The 19103-nt window shown below is 35.8% G+C and overlaps 1 protein-coding gene across 1 annotated transcript in view; it reads left to right on the top strand.

Moving 5' to 3' along the window:
• Nucleotides 1–19103, top strand: part of DOP1A (DOP1 leucine zipper like protein A) — a 113602-nt gene that overhangs the window by 60322 nt on the left and 34177 nt on the right. Inside the window, exons 17-24 of the mRNA XM_080667086.1 lie at nucleotides 4318–4939; nucleotides 5576–5850; nucleotides 7213–7365; nucleotides 9473–9573; nucleotides 10948–11204; nucleotides 12779–14768; nucleotides 15574–15685; nucleotides 15792–15974. Coding sequence (XP_080523212.1) covers nucleotides 4318–4939; nucleotides 5576–5850; nucleotides 7213–7365; nucleotides 9473–9573; nucleotides 10948–11204; nucleotides 12779–14768; nucleotides 15574–15685; nucleotides 15792–15974 — 3693 coding nt within the window. The remainder of the gene's footprint in view (nucleotides 1–4317; nucleotides 4940–5575; nucleotides 5851–7212; nucleotides 7366–9472; nucleotides 9574–10947; nucleotides 11205–12778; nucleotides 14769–15573; nucleotides 15686–15791; nucleotides 15975–19103) is intronic.

Here is a 19103-nt window from a genome sequence, read left to right as displayed (position 1 = left end):
ATGCTTCTCTCTCATCGATGTTTCTGACTCTCTATCCCTCTCCCTTCCTCTCTGTAAAAAAATCAATAAAATATATTTAAAAAAAAAATTTAGTGCCTCTGTCAGATCAGCTACATTACAAGTGCTCAGTAGCCACATGTTTATAATCTAAAATTCACTGGTCCTTTTCATATGTATACACTAGGTTTTTTACATGCTCTTCTTGAAATACAGAATCTTTTCTAGATTCATAATGCTTATTACTCTATGACATTGAATAGAATTATAATGATTTTAATCTGGCACTAGTAACATTCTTAAACTCCTGCAAAACATCTATGGCAAAATCAGTAATTCAAAAGCTTTCAAGTTTATAATATTAAAATATTTGTAGCAAAAATTAACGAAAATATTAATGAAATTATATAGTTACAGTGGCACTATCTTACAATAAAGATTTTAAAATTTCTGGCATACAATGTTTGTTACCTAAATCCGGGATTTGTGGAGTTGCCCTTGTTTTTTTTCAGTTGCTTTTTTATTATTGTTCAGCCAAGAAAAAATATATTATCGGGACGATTTCATACAATTTTTCTCACCACCTAATAATCCTAAAACTTTTATTGGTCCTACTAAATATATCAATCTTCATATATGAAATGATCATTACTAACCCTCAATCAATTTAAATATATCCAGAATTATCCTACATAAACTAAAACCGGTCTCTGACTTTCCTTCCTACCTGCTTATTTATATGTGACATTCTGTTATGATATGATTCTGTTGTTGGGAAATTCATTTTGTTTGTTGTTTTTCCTTAATGTATGCCTCTTGGATCTTAGAAATAAAACTAATATAAGTATTAACTGCTTTTGAAGCTTTGCTTTTTATTTAAATGAACTTAGTGAGAGTAGGGAAAGGATCTGAGCAATCTCTGAGCATATTTAAATATATGAATATTTACTATGTAGAAAACATCTGGAGGCACTTATTGATGATTAAAGGTAAGGTATTAGGAACATCGATTTTTAGTAATGAAATACAATTAAATAATATACTTTTAAAAATATATAACGGTTCATTAACCTTAGCATATGCTTCTCTCTCTGTTTCTGTCTCTCTCTCCCCTATTCCCTTCTTATTGCTCCACCACCACCTCATCTCTGGTTTTCTTCTATGTTCCCAGGGCTTATATCTTCTTTCCTACTTTTTACTGAAGCACAATGGTATTATCTTCATTGAGATGTCTGAATATTGATCATATTTGAAAGCTGAGGGTATTTTCTGTAATTTTTTAAAGTGTAAGTGAAGGAATGGTTCTTTAAAAAATTATAAGTCTAATTTTGTCTCTATGCTCTTAGTACATTTTTTTTTAAATCAGTGTATTGGCTCTTTATACCCAGATGTCCAACACATGTTATTTCTTTCTATTTTTAGAAAGACATTTTATTATAAAATAATTTGAAGCCTAGTTATGTAATATAGACGATACAACTAAATATTATAAATGTATGCAACTTTAATTGAATTTTGTAGCTTGAATTCTAGTAATTTAATATCCATTGTTTTATGATCTTTAAAAAAGATCAATACAGAAATGACTTTACACTAAAGTTAATGACAATTCTACCATTTAAATAATACTTCTTTTTAAAAATGTATTAATACAAGATTTTAGATGATTGTTAACCTTTCAAAGGAAAGAAATTGGTAAGGTCATTATGATAGCCATCTCTAACTTTGGCATTATAATATGAAAAGTTCTCATACTGTTACAGATGAAGTGATATGGTGAAAAGAGTTATGAAGATTAGGATCACCGAATTGAGCTCTTCTACTGACTAATAAATTTATTTGTTATAACCTTGGGCAAGTTTTTTGGGGGTTGTTTTTGTTGTTGTTAATCCTCACCTGAGGATATTTTTCCAGTGATTTTTAGAGAGAGTGAAAGGGACGGGGAGAGACAGAGAGAGAGAAACATCGATGTGAGAGAGACACACTCACACGTACCAGGGTTGGGGATCAAGCCTGCAACCAGGGTACCTGCTCTTGACCAGAATATAATCGATCCCGGGACCCTTAAGTCTGTGGGCCGATGCTCTATCCACTGAGCAACCGCCTAGGGCAAGTTTGTTGTTGTTGTTTTTGTTGTTTTATTTATCTTTTAACTTCCCTGAGCCTCAGTTGTCTTATCTTTTTTTTTTTTTTTTTAAATATATTTTATTGATATTTTACAGAGAGAGGAAGGGAGAGGGATAGAGAGCTAGAAACATCGATGAGAGAGAAACATCGATCAGCTGCCTCCTGCACACCTCCCACTGGGGATGTGCCCGCAACCAAGGTACATGCCCTTGACCGGAATCGAACCTGGGACCCTCCAGTCCGCAGGCCAACGCTCTATCCACTGAGCCAAACCGGTTTCGGCTCAGTTGTCTTATCTTTGAAATAGAGAATATAGCCTGTCTTCATTCATTCACTAATGCTGGGTATCCAGAGGTTGAACTAGGCACAGTCTCTGCCCACTCTACCCTTTCTTTCTAGGAGACAGACATTAAGCAAATAATTACACACTTAATTACAGTTGTGATGAATGAAGGAAAATATGAGTGGTACAAATATGGATCTGATCTAGATTGGGGGTCAAGAAGGCTTTCTTGAGAAAGTATTGAGTGAAACCCCAAAGTAATTTAGGGTATGAGTGAGGTAAAAACATTTGCTAGAGGAAAGAACATTTGCTAGAGGAAAGAACATTTGCAAAGGGTTAGGCAGACAGGAGCTCACTGCAGACAGTGTTGGGGAGATCCAGCTCTTGAGGTAGGCAGGAGCCAGGTCTTACAGAGCTAATTCACTGTACTAAGGCTTTTACTCTTTATCTTAGGAACACACTCAAGGGAAAAAGGCAAGTGGCGTAATCAGATTTATGTATTAGAAAAATTACTCTGGCTGCAGTGTGGAGTATGGATCTAGAAACAAAAATGGGTGTGGGAAGACCTGCAGTAGTGCTGGTGAGAGGTGGTGGTAACGTGATAAGATGGGAGAGTTAAGACAGAGAAATGGATGGATTAGCCATATTTAGGAGGAAAAATCAGTAAGAGGTAGTAATGGATCGGTAAGGGTAATGAGTAATTACTTACATTTATTGAATGTCTATTAAGTGTCAGGTATTATGCCAGGTACTTTATCCTGTCTTACTTAATTGTCATAACAACTGTAAAATGTAGGAATTACTGTCATGTCATTTATACAAATTAGGAGACCAAGGTTTGAAGTTAAAGAACTTCCCAAGCTAGTAAGTGGCAGAGCCTTAGCTGACTAATGGCCAGCAAGCACCCTTAACCACTATACTGAAGTGGATGTAAAAGAAGTGTGGAGGAGAGGTGGACAAGGTTCCAAGAATGCCCCCTACGTTTCTGTCTTCCTGGGTTGATGAATGGTGGTATGATTCACTGGAGCAAGGAACATTGGGTGAGGCCCCACTTTGTGGCAGCAGAACATTTAGTGCTTATCTTTAGCGATCTTATTCAATTTCAAATGATGCTCTGGCACAATCTCCCAAAGAACTCATGCTGAGACTTTTGTTTACTTACACTAGGCCAGAAAATATGCATAATGATTTGTACTAGTCTTACCATAGGAAGGGAACAGTCTACCCATTCCCGCTCTTCTGCAGTAGCTGCTTCATTTTTAAATTTATATTTTAATTAATTGTTTCCTATCTTGTCCTCTAGATTATAAACTATTCCTTTAATTCCTAGTACCCAATACAGTGTCTAGCACATAATGTAGGTTCAGTAACTGTTCACTGAAAGAATGTAAGAATGTTAATAGCAAACATTTAAATAGTACTTTATACTTTTCAGGCAAATTTCACTCATGCAGTCCTGAACAGATGACCTACTAGATTTTATTTCTAATTCTTATTCCTTACATTGTGTAGACATTAAGAAAATTACATTATTTAGACATTAGGAAAGTGTTTTCATGAAGTAGATTGAATAAATTCTTAGTCTTTTGAAAAAAAGGATGTGAATCTTAGAAATTTGTACATTCACATATTTTGCCCTCATGAACATAATTTTATGCTATGCATAAAGTGAAAAATAAATATTTACTGAATGACTTAAATTGATATATTCATTAAAACCATATCCATATTTCCTATTGATTATCATAGACATATAAATCAATTGTAGAAACTATTTTAAGATTTAACTGAATATATAAAGTTGTGAATAGGAATCTAAAATTGACTTTTCTCCAAACATGGTCATTTCTAATTTTTAATTCCTAATATATATATTTAGCTACTAAGCAGTTCTTTTTCATCTCTACCAGGTATCATCAGTTTCTCTTGAAAATCCTACTGAAGTGTTTGAAGATGGAGAAAATCCACCAAGTAGTCAGTCATCAGAGAGTGGATTCACTGAGTTTATACAGTATCAAGCAGACCGAACTGACGACATTGACAGAGAACTGAGTGAGGGGCAGGGAGCAGCTGTCATCCCAATTGGTAGCACATCCTCTGAGACAGAAACGGCTTCCACTGTGGGATCTGAAGAAACCATCATCCAGCCTGCCTCCCTAGTCACTCAGGGGACAGCAACCCGAGCTGGGAAGACAGTCCAAAAGACTGCAATGCAGTGCTGCTTGGAGTATGTCCAGCAGTTTCTCACCAGACTTATCAACCTCTACATTGTTCAGAGTAACTCTTTTTCACAAGCTTTGGCTACAGAGCATCATGGGGATCTCAGCCGAGAGCAAGGAGACACTTCAAAATGGGACAGGGATTCACAAGGAGATGTAAAAGACAGAAATATAAGTAAACAGAAAACTTCAAAAGAATACCTTTCTGCCTTCCTTGCTGCCTGCCAGCTCTTCCTGGAGTGCTCAAGTTTTCCAGTTTACATTGCAGATGGGAACCATACCTCAGAGTTACATTCTGAACAGTCAGAGACTGGTAAGGTAGTTTGTTTTATTCACATTCAAATGTATTTCTGCGGCATGCTATTTTTTTTTAACCCAGGAGTACTCAGATATTAAAACTGAGATTTGTTTTGACAGTTAATTTTTTAAGGTGTTTTTTAATTTGTAGATATTTTTAAATTAAATACTGTCATGGGGAGATTATGTTGGAAAAGTTTGTGATTTTGAAGTCTTGTACAGTTTTCTTGCAAGTGAATAGAAAGAAGGAAATTAACTCCATTCTTTGGAGAAAATGAATCTAATATTTAGAGCCACTGTTTTTCTCACTGGTTTTCTTTATTATGACTAGTATATGTATTTACCTTTATGTAAATTTTTATATATACACACAGTTCAGTAGTTACATAATGTTTGACTAATACACAATATCAGTACAGGAAAACAGATTGTATAACTTGGCAAGAGAAAAGTACATATGAAAAACAAGTTTATGAGAGTCTTGTTACTGCTGTATTTTCTAGTCTAGTTGAGAAGCCATTGGTTTTGTTAACAGATCAAGACCTAAAGGTAGCAAGTAGAGGAGCTTTGTTATTTTAAATTAACTGGGGAGTTAGGGTATGTATGAAGGTTTAGTGTGATGAACTGTGTTGGCTTCCATCTTTTGTTTTAGACTGTGAGCATGTGCAGCCTCCACTGTGGCTCCAGACTCTAATGAATGCGTGCACCCAAGCAAGTGATTTCAGTGTGCAGAGTGTCGCTATCTCACTAGTCATGGACCTGGTGGGATTGACTCAGTCTGTGGTCATGGTCACTGGGGAAAACATCAACAGTGTGGAACCTGTGCAACCCTTAAGTCCAAACCAGGGAAGAGTAGCTGTGGTTATTAGACCTCCCCTCACTCTGGGCAATCTGAAGTACATAGCTGAGAAGACTGAATTTTTTAAGGTAAATTCTAAATACATACATGACTAAGATGATACTTGACCTAGTTTGCATGGCAAAGATTTTAAAGATGATAATCAGGCTTAATTTAACACCTTAATATCATACTGTATAGAAAAAGATACCCCACTTGATGTGTACTGCTTTTCCCATCTTGTTCCCACTTTTGTGTGGAGAAAAAAGATAAGGATGAGGGGAGAATTAAGGTAAATAAAAGGCAATTATTAAAGCACTAAATCCATGGAGGAAATAATTTCAGCTAAAATAAAAAAGTATAAAGGAAAGCTCTATAGAGTAAAACTTATTTCCAGATGAAGTGGTTGTGGCACTTTTGCTTTGTACAACTTAACTCTTCAAAACTCCTAGGAAAAGTTTTTCTGACTTTATATTGTTTGCTTATTATCTGTGGTGTATGATGACATTTAGGAAAGATGTAGTCTCTAATTTCTGCAACAGTACAAATGATATTCTCTATATAGAAAGAACATCAAGTATATTTGTATTGTTTTACATCTTAAGCAGATTTTTTATACATAAAAAATTTAAACATTTCTTTATCTGCTTTCAAGTCGTTGTGCCACTCCAGATAGTTCCTGCTGCTGGATTAAAGTTGATTTCTATAAGGTTGTAGTGATAAACCCTGATGATTGTACTTTTTTTTTAACGCTGTCATAGAGCAAGTGCTGTGTTAACGCATACATGGAACTCTGAAATACAGATGACCTACTTTATATGCCTTAAGTAGTTTGGATATTTGGGCTATTTCACTTTGCAACATATCCCTGTAATTATTAAGTATCCAATGTGGGAGTTGTGCCCTCTTAAGGATAATGTATTGCCCTAGCTGGTTTGGCTCAGTGGATAGAGCGTCGGCATGCAGACTGAAGGGTCCCAGGTTCGATTCCAGTCAAGGGCATGTACCTTGGTTGCGGGCACATCCCCAGTAGGAGGTGTGCAGGAGGCAACTGATCGATGTTTCTCTCTCATCGATGTTTCTAACTATCCCTCTCCCTTCCTCTCTGTAAAAATCAATAAAATACATTAAAAAAAATAATGTATTCTAGCATCACTTTACTAAATGTCATTAAAATAGTGAAATGGGGACTTATTTTGGCTCTGCAGAAAGTGCTTACATGTCTGATGTTTAAGATAAATAATATTAAAGGACTATCATCAGAGGTTCTAAGGGCCTGAATGACAGTAGGCAGGTGAAAGGTACACTTTTAAATCCCATCTCAGTGTCAGAATGAGTATTAAAGACCTTCGAGTTTTGGCCGTCTGACTTGTATGTACAAGTAGCAAGTTTGTTAATGAGTTTACATTCATGGTTTTATAATATTGTTACCTTTACCTCTTTTTCTACAGCATGTAGCTTTCACACTATGGGACCAGCTGGGAGATAGAACCCCTCAGCACCACCAAAAGAGTGTGGAGCTGTTCTACCAATTACATAACTTGGTTCCTTCTTCCAGCATCTGTGAGGATGTGATAAGCCAGCAGTTAACTCATAAAGACAAGGTGACTTCTCTTATCCTGTGTCCACTCCCCATTCCTATTATACCAAATGTAAAGTTGGGAAACCTTAGGAAAATGATTGCAGCTAGTATCTGAATAAGAGAAAATAGAGGTTTGTTCAGAGTGATTTTAATGTCTTTAAAATAAAGGTTCTATTCTTTTTAGAGGAAAGTTCTTTACAAAAGCATCAGTAATATGAAAAATTAAGTAACTCAAAATCAAATACTGGGTTTACTTCTTGGTTCAGGACACCAGTTTATAGGTAGTGATGATTAAGGTTTTTGCTGGTCCAAGTTCTAGACTCATTTCAAGAGGCCTCAGTGGCCTCAGTTGTGGTACTGATGGATACATTAATACATGGGAAACGAAATAATAGGTGTCAGTTATATTTATCAGCTATATAATGCTAATATGTGAGATTGTGTTATTTTCATTACATTACATATCCAAAATAAGGATTTTGTATTCTAATGTATAGGAAGTGACACATAGGTCAGTTAGAGTAAAGATGTCTGAGTTACGAGTGAGCCTGAGAAGAAGTTGGAACACATTCTAATTGATCTCTTCCAGGTAACTTAATGAAGTATGTGGTCTTCCTGCACCTGCTCTGTAATATATACTCAAGATTTTATTAAATAGCTTTTAGAAGTGGATTGCCCTAATTGAATAAAGCCTCAATTCTAGTGAGTTTGAATGGGTCATACTCAAAAAGGCATTGTGTTGCCCTGGCTGGTTTGGCCTGTGGACTGAAGGGTCCCAGGTTCAATTCGGGTGAAGGACACATACCTGCCCTATCCCCAATAGGGGACGTGCAGGAGGCAGCTGATCAGTGATTCTCTCTCATCATTGATAGTTTCTATCTCTCCCTCTCCTTTCCTCTCTGAAATGAATAAAAATATATTTAGAAAAAATAATAACAACAACAAGAAACATGATTAAAACAAAAAGGCATTATGTTGAGTAAACGAAACATTTGGCAGGGTAGGGAAGTGGCAAATGGAGAAGTAAATGAAAAAGAATGAAAAGTTTATTCCCAGGAAAAATGTTAAAATTCTATTTTAGCTGCAACACATTCTTTCAAAACTGTTCAGAAATAAAATTTTAAATAAAGCCTTATATTTTAATTAAATTTTGTTTTACATTACATTACATATATTTAGGACAAATTATATACCTGTTTACTTGTGTAATATTTCATTTGTAAAGAAATACTAAGTCCTGAATAAAGATACTACACAGCCATGTAAAAAGTTAAAGTACCTGTTATTATTTACTTTTTTTTTTTACATGTTTGTATTGGTTGATGTACAAACATGGGGTTTATAGGAAAAGCATTTATTATGCCCACAGAAAAAGCAAGCAATTCTCAAGCAACTTAAATAGTTGCCGTTACTGGTTTTGGGGGGGGGCTTTTACTTGAAGGATTCTACAAGAGCTAGAGAAAGACTATAAACAATTTAATAATATCACAATTGCTACTTGATTTACATTAATACGTGTTCATTATCTAATACCAAATGCTGGTCTTTCTAAATAATTTATTTTTACATTGTTCTATCCATTATTATCTTAACACTTAAATCTTATTCAAATAATCCCAAAAATAGTGTAATATTTTTATTGTAGAAATATGTTTTAGGTGTTTAAATTTTTTAATCAAATAAAACCAGCTTTGTAAGTGATAAATTCATTTGTGATTAATATATAATTTCTGGGAGCAAAAGTAAATCATATAGTACAATAAAATCAATTTTGACTACTAAGTATTTATATCAAAATGAGGGGAAAGTGCTTCCTATACTGAGAATATCATGAGGCATGCACATTATCAACACTTTTCCTTACAATAACCTAGTAAACTGATTACCTCTCTGAATTGAATAATTATTTATCCGGCAGCATAAGGTGATCCTTTATGTTTAATATTTTGTATTTATTTAGGTATTTTCTATGTTTCTACTTCCATGAAAAAATAAAGTTTATTGCAGTGTTTTGGAGTATCATGAACATTGAACATAACACTCTTAAATAGCTTCTTTGATTTTTACTAAAATAGCTTAATATCTTCAAAGGAAAGTAAAATAATGTAATCTCTTATATTCCTCCTCAGAAAATAAAGATGGAAGCGCATGCAAAATTTGCAGTTCTTTGGCATCTAACAAGGGACCTCCATATAAATAAGTCTTCATCTTTTGCACGTTCTTTTGACAGGTTGGTTGCATTTTATGTTCAGATTTTATCTTCAGATATCTTAATTTCTCTTGTTGACTCCTTTGTTTGGCAGGGGTAGGAAATAGCAATGTACACATTTTATAAATAGAACATAAATTATTGTTAAAAATCTAAGCTACATTAAAATTCATGGCATTTTCATGTATCTACCAGATTTCATTTATCTGCCAGATTTGCCTTTTTTTGCTCTGGAGCACCCAGCGTCCCTCATTTATTGGATTACTGTTTATCAAGTCCCAATAATGTGGTAGGTGCCATTCCAGGTATCAGGATTACAGCAGTGGAGACAGCCTTCTTGAATCTGTAATCACATTCAGTAACATAACATATAAACAGTACATTGTATAAGTGTTTCTCTAGCAGTTATTCTCAATCTTTTGCCTGAACTGGTATTTATTAAAATCTAAAGCTAAAATACTGATATCCCTTTCATGGATTCAAAGAACCTATAGGTGCCTGAGAGTGGTTCTGAAATTTGTCTAGCCTATTTAGATGACTCATTCCCAAAATATGAGATTTGCATTGACTTCCAAGTAGATGCCACTTACAGGTAGATTCGTATATTGACATAAGATAGCAATCTCACCAGCAGGTTTCATAGAGGTGGCCACAAATCTATGTTTAAAGCCCAGCTCAGATCACATGTCTGCTCTACTGAATGTTATGTCAACTGGTGCTTTTCAAGCAGCATCACCATCTTTAAATGATCTGCTATTGAACTTCTATAACAAAGTAGTCCCTAGGCCTAGAAACTTTACAAATACCATCTCTAATTTGACGACCATGTTTCCTCATCATACAAGTGAGGCAGTGAAGGCCCAGAGAAGTTGTGACTTGCCCAAGAGCACACATATATCAAATGAATGGCCCAGATTTGAATCATGGGTATTCTGATCCAAACCATCCCTCATGCCTTGAATTAAGTGCATAGTTTTGATTCATAAAGAGAATGGGAACAGAGGAACATGGACCAACATAGAGGTAACATTGACTTGAATTGGAAGAGGGTTCAGTATTTGGTGACAGGAATATGTTGCTAAAACAAGACTAATTTTGTAAGGTGTTTTTTTAATTTTATTCTTTACTATTTATCTTAAGAATAATGCATGCTTGTGAAATTTCAGGAATCCAAATACCTACAAAAGGGGAAAAGACTGTTTTCTCCTTATTGTATCTACTGAGACTGTGAGATTAAGATTATTAAAATGCTGTGGTCAAAGTTATCCTGAAGTATGACTAGTTTAAAATGGTTAATTCAAAATAAGAAACACAACTTATAATGTTAATTTTAGAAAAGTTAGTGTCACAGTAAAAGTAGGTATTTTGTTCTTTACTTATTTGTGTTTATTGTAGGTCATTGTTCATCATGTTAGATAGCCTTAACAGTATCGATGGTTCTACCAGCTCTGTGGGACAAGCCTGGCTAAACCAAGTTCTACAAAGACATGATATTGCAAGAGTTTTGGAGCCATTGCTATTGCTCCTGCTTCATCCCAAAACTCAGAGGGTTTCAGTGCAGCGTGTTCAAGCAGAACGTTACTGGAATAAGGCTTGTTATCCTGGAGAAGAAAGTGACAAGAATTTCATGGAAAATTTTGCATGTAGCAATGGTGAATATCACATGCAAGTAGAACAGCTCTATTTAGAGTTAAGTTTTTAAAATAAAGTGAGAGTTGAACACAACAGTGATTGACAAGAGAATTGATTGTGAGATTTTTTGAATGGGCTTATTTTCTCCCCTCTGCATGCACTAGCAGTGCTCATGTGGGCCATGTCTGTATGTGCTTCGTCAGTGACCCTCTTAGAGAAGTTGGTTCTCTTATCAGTTGACTCTTCTTTCGGAGTCATCAGCACAGCATTGGTCAGAGACATCCTTCAGTTTTGATGGAAATACCTTTAGTTTTATTTTGCAATCCTAGTCCTACAAGGCTCTGCAGATACTTCATTAGGAATGCGTAGTAAGCTTATAGTGCATATTTATATTTCATGAGTCATTTTCCTCATCTGAAAATGGGAATCATAACCCATTTCTCAAGTCATATTTATGACATGTTTAGTGTAGTGACTGGCATATTTTAAGTGGTAAATACTATTATTACACTCTACAAACTGTTGGGTGAAGCCTTTTATAACACAGGATTAGATTAATTTATTATATGAAAGGGACAGAAGATTCTCACTTATATCATTTGTGTCTCAACAACCCTATGAGGTCAGCAATAAAAAAGTAATTATACTGAGCAGGGAGCTGATTCTTAGAAGGCTATGCTATTTCAAAGGCTCACTGCTGGTAAGTGATGCAAGCTGGAACTACACCATCCTGCTATTTCACTTTTAAGAGTGTTTCTACAGAGTCTTTCTTCCTTCCTCCAGATTCCTTTCCACTTCTTTTCCTGAATCTTCTAAAAAATGCCCTACCCTGCTAATTGCCAGAACTTCTATGTATTATCGCTACCTACCATCACAGTTCCAGCTTGTCTGCTGAATTCTCACCTCTCCTCTGAAATCAATCTCAGACCTCACCTGTGGTATCATGATGCTTTCCCTGAAAGTGATAGCATTTGGTTTGTACCATTCATATGCAACTAAGCCTTCCATCCATTCTAAAAGAATTCCATCAATGTAGTATGCTCTCCAAAAAGTATAGAAATAGATTAATGTATTGGTGATCCCCCCGCTGATTTTAAGCTCCTTAGAGGGAACAATGTTGTCTTTCTTCTCTCACCCTCATTGTCTGTTGGTTTAGGGAATTACTCATACTAGATTATTCCTAAACGTTTTTTGAATTTTATCAGAATCAAGGAGGTTGTATTTTTATACTTCTCTTTAGTATAACACAGGGAGGAAAAGAACACTAATATTTTGAACTGCAGTAAAAAAGGATGTCTTATTTGGGAATGAGGGCAAATTTTTATATTTCATCTGTGTTAAATGTGCTCTTCTGTTTTAAGTTTAATTGAATAATAGGCCTTCTATTGTTGAATTGTGTTTATTAAATTCTAGTTAACAGTTATCTATATAATTTTCTAACTTAAAAGGTGTAAAATAGTAATAAAATATGATTTTTAATAGTAAAATATAAGTAGGTTTTGAAACTAATGATTAAAATTCTTGAGTTCAGTGTACATTTCTACATTTTCATTATTTAAAATTTTTTCTTTTTTACTATTTTTTCATATACCAGTAAGCCAAATACAACTCATTGCATCTAAAGAAAATGGTGAAAAGCCGCTTACCGTGGACGAAATAGAGAACTTTAGTCTCACCGTTAATCCATTAAGTGACAGACTTTCCCTTCTAAGTACCAGCAGTGAGACAATTCCAATGATTGTATCTGATTTTGATCTTCCAGACCAACAGATAGAAATACTTCAGAGTTCTGACTCTGGATGTTCACAGTCCTCTGCTGGGGACAACCTGAGTTATGAAGTTGATCCTGAAAATGTAAATGCCCAAGAGGACTCTCAGATGCTGAACACAAGCTCCCCAGATGATGATGTTCAGCAGGTAGTGTTTGACCTGATATGTAAAGTTGTAAGTGGCCTCGAAGCAGAATCGGCATCAGCTACTTCTCAGTTAGAAATTGAAGCTATGCCCCCAAAGCACAGTGATGTGGATCCAGGCGAGGAGCCAATTAAAAGTGAAGATCAGTCCACTCAGCAGAGTCAGAGTACTTCGCTGAGTAACGAAAGATCTCAGTTTCTCTCAGTGTCTGCAGAAGATGGCCGTGAGTGTATGGCAACTGGAATCTCCAGAAATAGCTCCTCACCTTGTATTTCCGAAACCACACAGACTCCCCATGACTCTTCTCTTGCTTCCACAGAAACCAAATCTAGACAGAGGAGTCACAGTAGTATTCAGTTCAGCTTCAAAGAAAAATTATCAGAAAAAGTCTCAGAGAAAGAAACAATTGTTAAGGAGTCAGGCAAACAGCCAGGAGCAAAACCTAAAGTAAAACTTGCCAAGAAAAAGGATGATGACAAGAAAAAAACTTCAAATGAAAAACTCAAACAAACCAGTGTATTTTTTAGTGATGGTCTGGATTTAGAGAACTGGTATAGCTGTGGAGAGGGAGACATTTCTGAAATCGAGAGTGACATGGGTTCTCCAGGATCACGGAAATCTCCCAGTTTCAACATCCATCCTCTCTATCAGCATGTGCTCCTGTATCTCCAGTTGTATGATTCATCCAGGACTCTTTATGCTTTTTCTGCCATCAAAGCCATATTGAAAACTAACCCTATTGCTTTTGTAAATGCCATTTCAACCACTAGTATAAATAATGTGTATACTCCTCAGTTATCTCTGCTTCAGAATCTGTTGGCCAGACACCGGATTTCTGTTATGGGCAAAGACTTTTATAGTCACATTCCAGTGGACTCAAATCATAACTTCAGGAGTTCTATGTACATAGAAATTCTCATTTCCCTCTGTTTATATTACATGCGTAGCCATTACCCAACTCATGTCAAGGTCACTGCACAAGATTTAATAGGCAATCGAAACATGCAGATGATGAGCATAGAAATTTTGACACTTCTCTTTACTGAGCTGGCAAAAGTAATAGAAAACTCAGCAAAGGGTTTCCCTAGTTTTATCTCTGATATGTTATCTAAGTGCAAAGTTCAGAAAGTAATTCTTCACTGTTTACTGTCATCTATCTTTAGTGCACAGAAATGGCATAGTGAAAAAATGGCAGGTAAGAATGTGATTGCTGTGGAAGAAGGTTTCTCAGAAGACAGCCTTATCAATTTCTCAGAGGATGAGTTTGACAATGGCAGCACACTCCAGTCACAACTTCTTAAAGTTCTTCAGAGACTCATTGTTCTAGAACACTGGGTAATGACTGTCCCTGAAGAGAATGAAACAGGTTTTGATTTTGTTGTATCTGATCTGGAACACATCAGTCCCCATCAGCCCATGACTTCTCTTCAGTATTTGCATGCTCAGCCAATCACATGCCAAGGCATGTTCCTCTGTGCAGTGATACGGGCCTTACATCAACACTGTGCTTGTAAGATGCACCCACAATGGATTGGTTTAATCACATCTACTCTGCCTTACATGGGAAAAGTTCTACAGAGAGTGGTTGTTTCTGTGACACTACAGCTTTGCAGAAATTTAGATAACCTAATTCAGCAGTACAAATATGAAACAGGATTATCTGATAGTAGGTAAGAGTTGATTTTTAACTTTATTTTAATTGACAATCATCACATATATAACTGCATAGTCATACAGAATGTCAGTCACAATTTAAGTGAGTAAATTAGTGGGTATCACTAGGTAGGTTACCAATAGTATGTCATTTTCACAAAGAAGAAAATTCAGGTTGAGGAATAATAATTAAACAATGAAGATTGGAAAAGATAAGTAATGTTTAAACAGGGCATTTCCTCCTAAGGGCTGAAATTAATTCCGTTCTTCTTCTCTGAGCTGACAAAAGTAATAGCCCAGAAAAGGGTTTCCCTAGTTTTATCTGAATGTATCTAAGGGCAAATTAATTTCACACTAAATTAATTTAAAATTACAAATCTTTTCCTATCTGATTTTATTTCTTGTTTGGAGGAGAAATTCCATATGTATCCCCAGGCCATATTTAAAATTAGTCTGCCAAATGAGCCAGATGATTAGTAGACTAATTTCTGGTTTGTCTCCTGTATAACCTCAGCAACTACATGTAAAATATAAGAAAACTGCCAGTATTATTTATTATTGATATGCCTGCCCTACACAGTTGCTAGAGATTTACTGGCATTGATTATTTTGTATAGAATATTTTAGCCAAAAACAACTTTAGTACATATAATGTGACTGATTTATTTTATAAATTAGGACAGAAAAGCTACTAATTTATTATTTAAGTCATTTATGTAATCTTTATTGAGCACTTATTATGTGCCTAGAACATTTAATATTAATAAAATATGGACTTTTGTTTCTCAGAACTTATGTTCAAAGAATGCATTTTTATTTCAGGCCTCTGTGGATGGCATCAATTATTCCACCAGATATGATTCTTATTCTTTTAGAAGGGATCACAGCCATTATCCATTACTGTTTGTTGGATCCTACTACACAGTATCTCCAAGTAAGACTGCACAAATATTTTACTTTTTAAAAAAGATTATGAGATACAAGTTCCCATTTAAAAACCTCAGTAAGTGATAATATGTTTTTCCCCCCAACTTTAATAGCTTTGGGTCAATGTAGACCACAGACACTTGTATGAAGCCCGCAAAGGAATCCTCTCAATCCTTCATATGATCATGTCCTCTGTGACATTGCTTTGGAGCATACTGCAACAAGCTGATTCTTCGGAAAAGATGACTGTTGCTGCATCTGCTTCTGTTACCACTATTAATCTTGGAGCCACAAAGGTTAGAAATTCACACTTCACCTGGGGCTCAAGAGTCTGTTTTAGCACTTTCCCCGAGATTATATTCATAATTTGTGAATAATTTGAGTAGTATGTATGGCACTCTATTGAATAATTAATTACCACATAATTTTATGACACATCATAAAATTCACCTATTTAAAGTACATGCAATATAGTGATTTTTAGAAACATATTTGAAGAGTAGTGAAATGATCACCACACTGTACTTTTCAAACATATCTATTACCACAAATATTCCACATATCCATTTGCAGTCACTCTGTGTTCCTACCCCTAACTTCCATACACTATGTTTTTTTGTAACCAGTCTTTCTTTATTTTTTTTAAATTTTTGATTGTTTAAAATAATACATATATTAGTACATATATTCTCCTTTTTTCCCCCCATTGACCTTCCCCAAGCCTCCCCTACCCCCTGTCGCATGCCCTCATCCCACCCCCCCCAGTGTCTTGTGTCCACTGGTGTGCTTATATGCATGCATACAAGACCTTTGGTTGATCTATTTCCCTCCCCCCCCAACACTCCCCAGCCTTCCTGCTGTAATTTGTCAGTCTGTTTGGTGCTTCACTGCCTCTGTATCTACCTTTTTATTCATCAGGTTATAATGTTCTTTATTTACCATAAATGAGTGAGATCATGTGGTATTTTTCTTTTTTAAAAAATTTCTTTATTGATTAAGGTGTTACATATGTGTCCTTATTCCCCCATTCCCCCCCCCCATTCCCCCCACTCACACCCTCATGCCCCTATTGTCTGTGTCCATTGTTTAGGCTCATATGCATGCATACAAGTCCTTTGGTTGATCTCTCCCCCTTACCCCCACCCTCCCCTACCTTCCCTCTGAGGTTTAATGGTCTGATCGATGTTTCTCTGTCTCTGGAACTTTTTTTGTTCATTAGTTTGTGTTGTTCATTATATTCCACAAATGAGTGAGATCATGTGATACTTATCTTTCTCTGACTGGCTTATTTCACTTAGCATACTGCTCTCCAGTTCCATCCATGTTGTTGCAAATGGTAGGAATTCCTTCTTTTTTAGCGCAGCATAGTATTCCATTGTGTAGATGTACCACAGTTTTTTAATCCACTCATCTGCTGATGGGCACTTAGGCTGTTTCCAAATCTTAGCTATGGTAAATTGTGCTGCTATGAACATAGGGGTGCATATATCCTTTCTGAATGATGTTTCTAGCTTCTTGGGATATATTCCTAGAAGTGGTATTACTGGGTCAAATGGCAGTTCCATTTTTAGTTTTTTGAGGAAACTCCATACTGTTCTCCACAGTGGCTGCACCAATCTGCATTCCCACCAGCAGTGCATCAGGGTTCCTTTTTCTCTGCATCCTCGCCAACATTTGTCATTTATTGATTTGTTGATGATAGCCATTCTGACAGGTGTGAGATGGTACCGCATTGTCCTTTTGATTTGCATCTTTCAGATAATTAGTGACTTTGAGCATGTTTTCATATGTCTCTTGGCCTTCCTTTGTCTTCTTTTGAAAAGTTTCTATTTAGGTCCTTTGCCCATTTCTTGATTGGATTGTTTATCTTCCTTTTGTTGAGTTGTTTGAGTTCCCTGTAAATGTTGGAGATTAAATCCTTATCAGCAATAACATTGGCAAATATGTGTTCCCATGTAGTGGTCTTTCTTGTTGTTTTGTTGATGGTTTCTTTTGCTGTGCAAAAGCTTTTTATTTTGATGTAGTCCCATTTGTTTATTTTCTCTTTGGCTTCCATTGCCCTAGGGGCAGTATCAGTGAAGAAGTTCCTTCAGCATATGTCTGAGATTTTGCTGCTTTTGGATTCCTTTAGTATTTTTATGGTTTCCCATCTTATGTTTAAGTCCTTTATCCATTTTGAGTTTATTTTTGTGTATGGTGTAAGTTGGTGGTCTAGTTTCATTTTTTTGCATGTATCTGTCCAGTTTTCCCAACACCATTTATTGAAGAGATTGTCTTGATTCCATTGTATGTTCATGCCTCCTTTGTCGAATATTAATTGGACATAGTGGTTTGGGTCAATTTCTGGGTTCTTTATTCTATTCCATTGATCTATATGTCTGTTCTTGTGCCAGTACCAGGTTGTTTTGAGAACAGTGGCTTTGTAATACAGCTTGATATCTGGTATTGAGATCCCACCTACTTTGTTCTTCTTTCTCAGAATTGCTGCAGCTATTCGGGGTCTTTTTGTATTCCAGATGAATTTTTGGAGAGTTCGTTCTAGGTCTGTGAAATATGCCATTGGTATTTTAATGGGGATTGCATTGAATCTATAGATTGCTTTGGGTAGTATGGACATTTTGATGGTGTTGATTCTACCAATCCATGAACACGGTATGTTCTTCCATCTGTTTATATCTTCCTCTATCTCTTTTTTCAGTGTCCTGTAGTTTTTTGAGTAGAGGTCTTTTACCTCCTTAGTTAAGTTTATTCCTAGGTATCTTAATTTTTTTGGTACGATGGTAAATGGGATTGCTTTTTTAGTCTCTCTTTCTGTAAGTTCACTACGGTGTATGGAAATGCCATAGATTTCTTGGCGTTAATTTTGTATCCTGCTACCTTGCCGAATTCATTTATTAAGTCTAATAGTTTTTTGATGGAGTCTTTAGGGTTTTCTATGTACACTATCATGTCATCTGCGAATAAGGACAGTTTTACTTCTTCTTTTCCAATTTGGATGCCTTTTATTTCTTCTTCTTGTCTAATTGCAATGGCTAGTACTTCCAGTACTATGTCGAACAGGAGTGGTGAGAGAGGGCATCCCTGTCTTGTTCCTGTTTTTAGGGGAAATGGTTTTAGTTTTTGTCCATTGAGTGTGATGCTGGCTGTGGGTTTATCATATATGGCTTTTATGATGTTGAGGTATGATCCTTCTAATCCCACCTTGCTGAGAGTTTTTATCAAGAAAGGGTGTTGGATTTTGTCAAATGTTTTTTCTGCGTCAATTAATATGACTATGTGATTTTTCTCCCTCAATTTGTTTACGTAATGTATCACGTTTATTGGTTTGCGGATATTGTACCATCCTGGCATCCCTGGTATAAATCCTGCTTCGTCATGGTGTATGATCTTTCTGATGTACTGCTGGGATCTGATTTGCTAGAATT

Source organism: Plecotus auritus (genome assembly GCF_963455305.1).
Source record: "Plecotus auritus genome assembly, chromosome: 4".
Classification (NCBI taxonomy): domain Eukaryota; kingdom Metazoa; phylum Chordata; class Mammalia; order Chiroptera; family Vespertilionidae; genus Plecotus; species Plecotus auritus.
The sequence above is the reverse complement of the archived record's forward strand: the minus strand, read 5'-3'. Positions and strand labels throughout refer to the sequence as shown.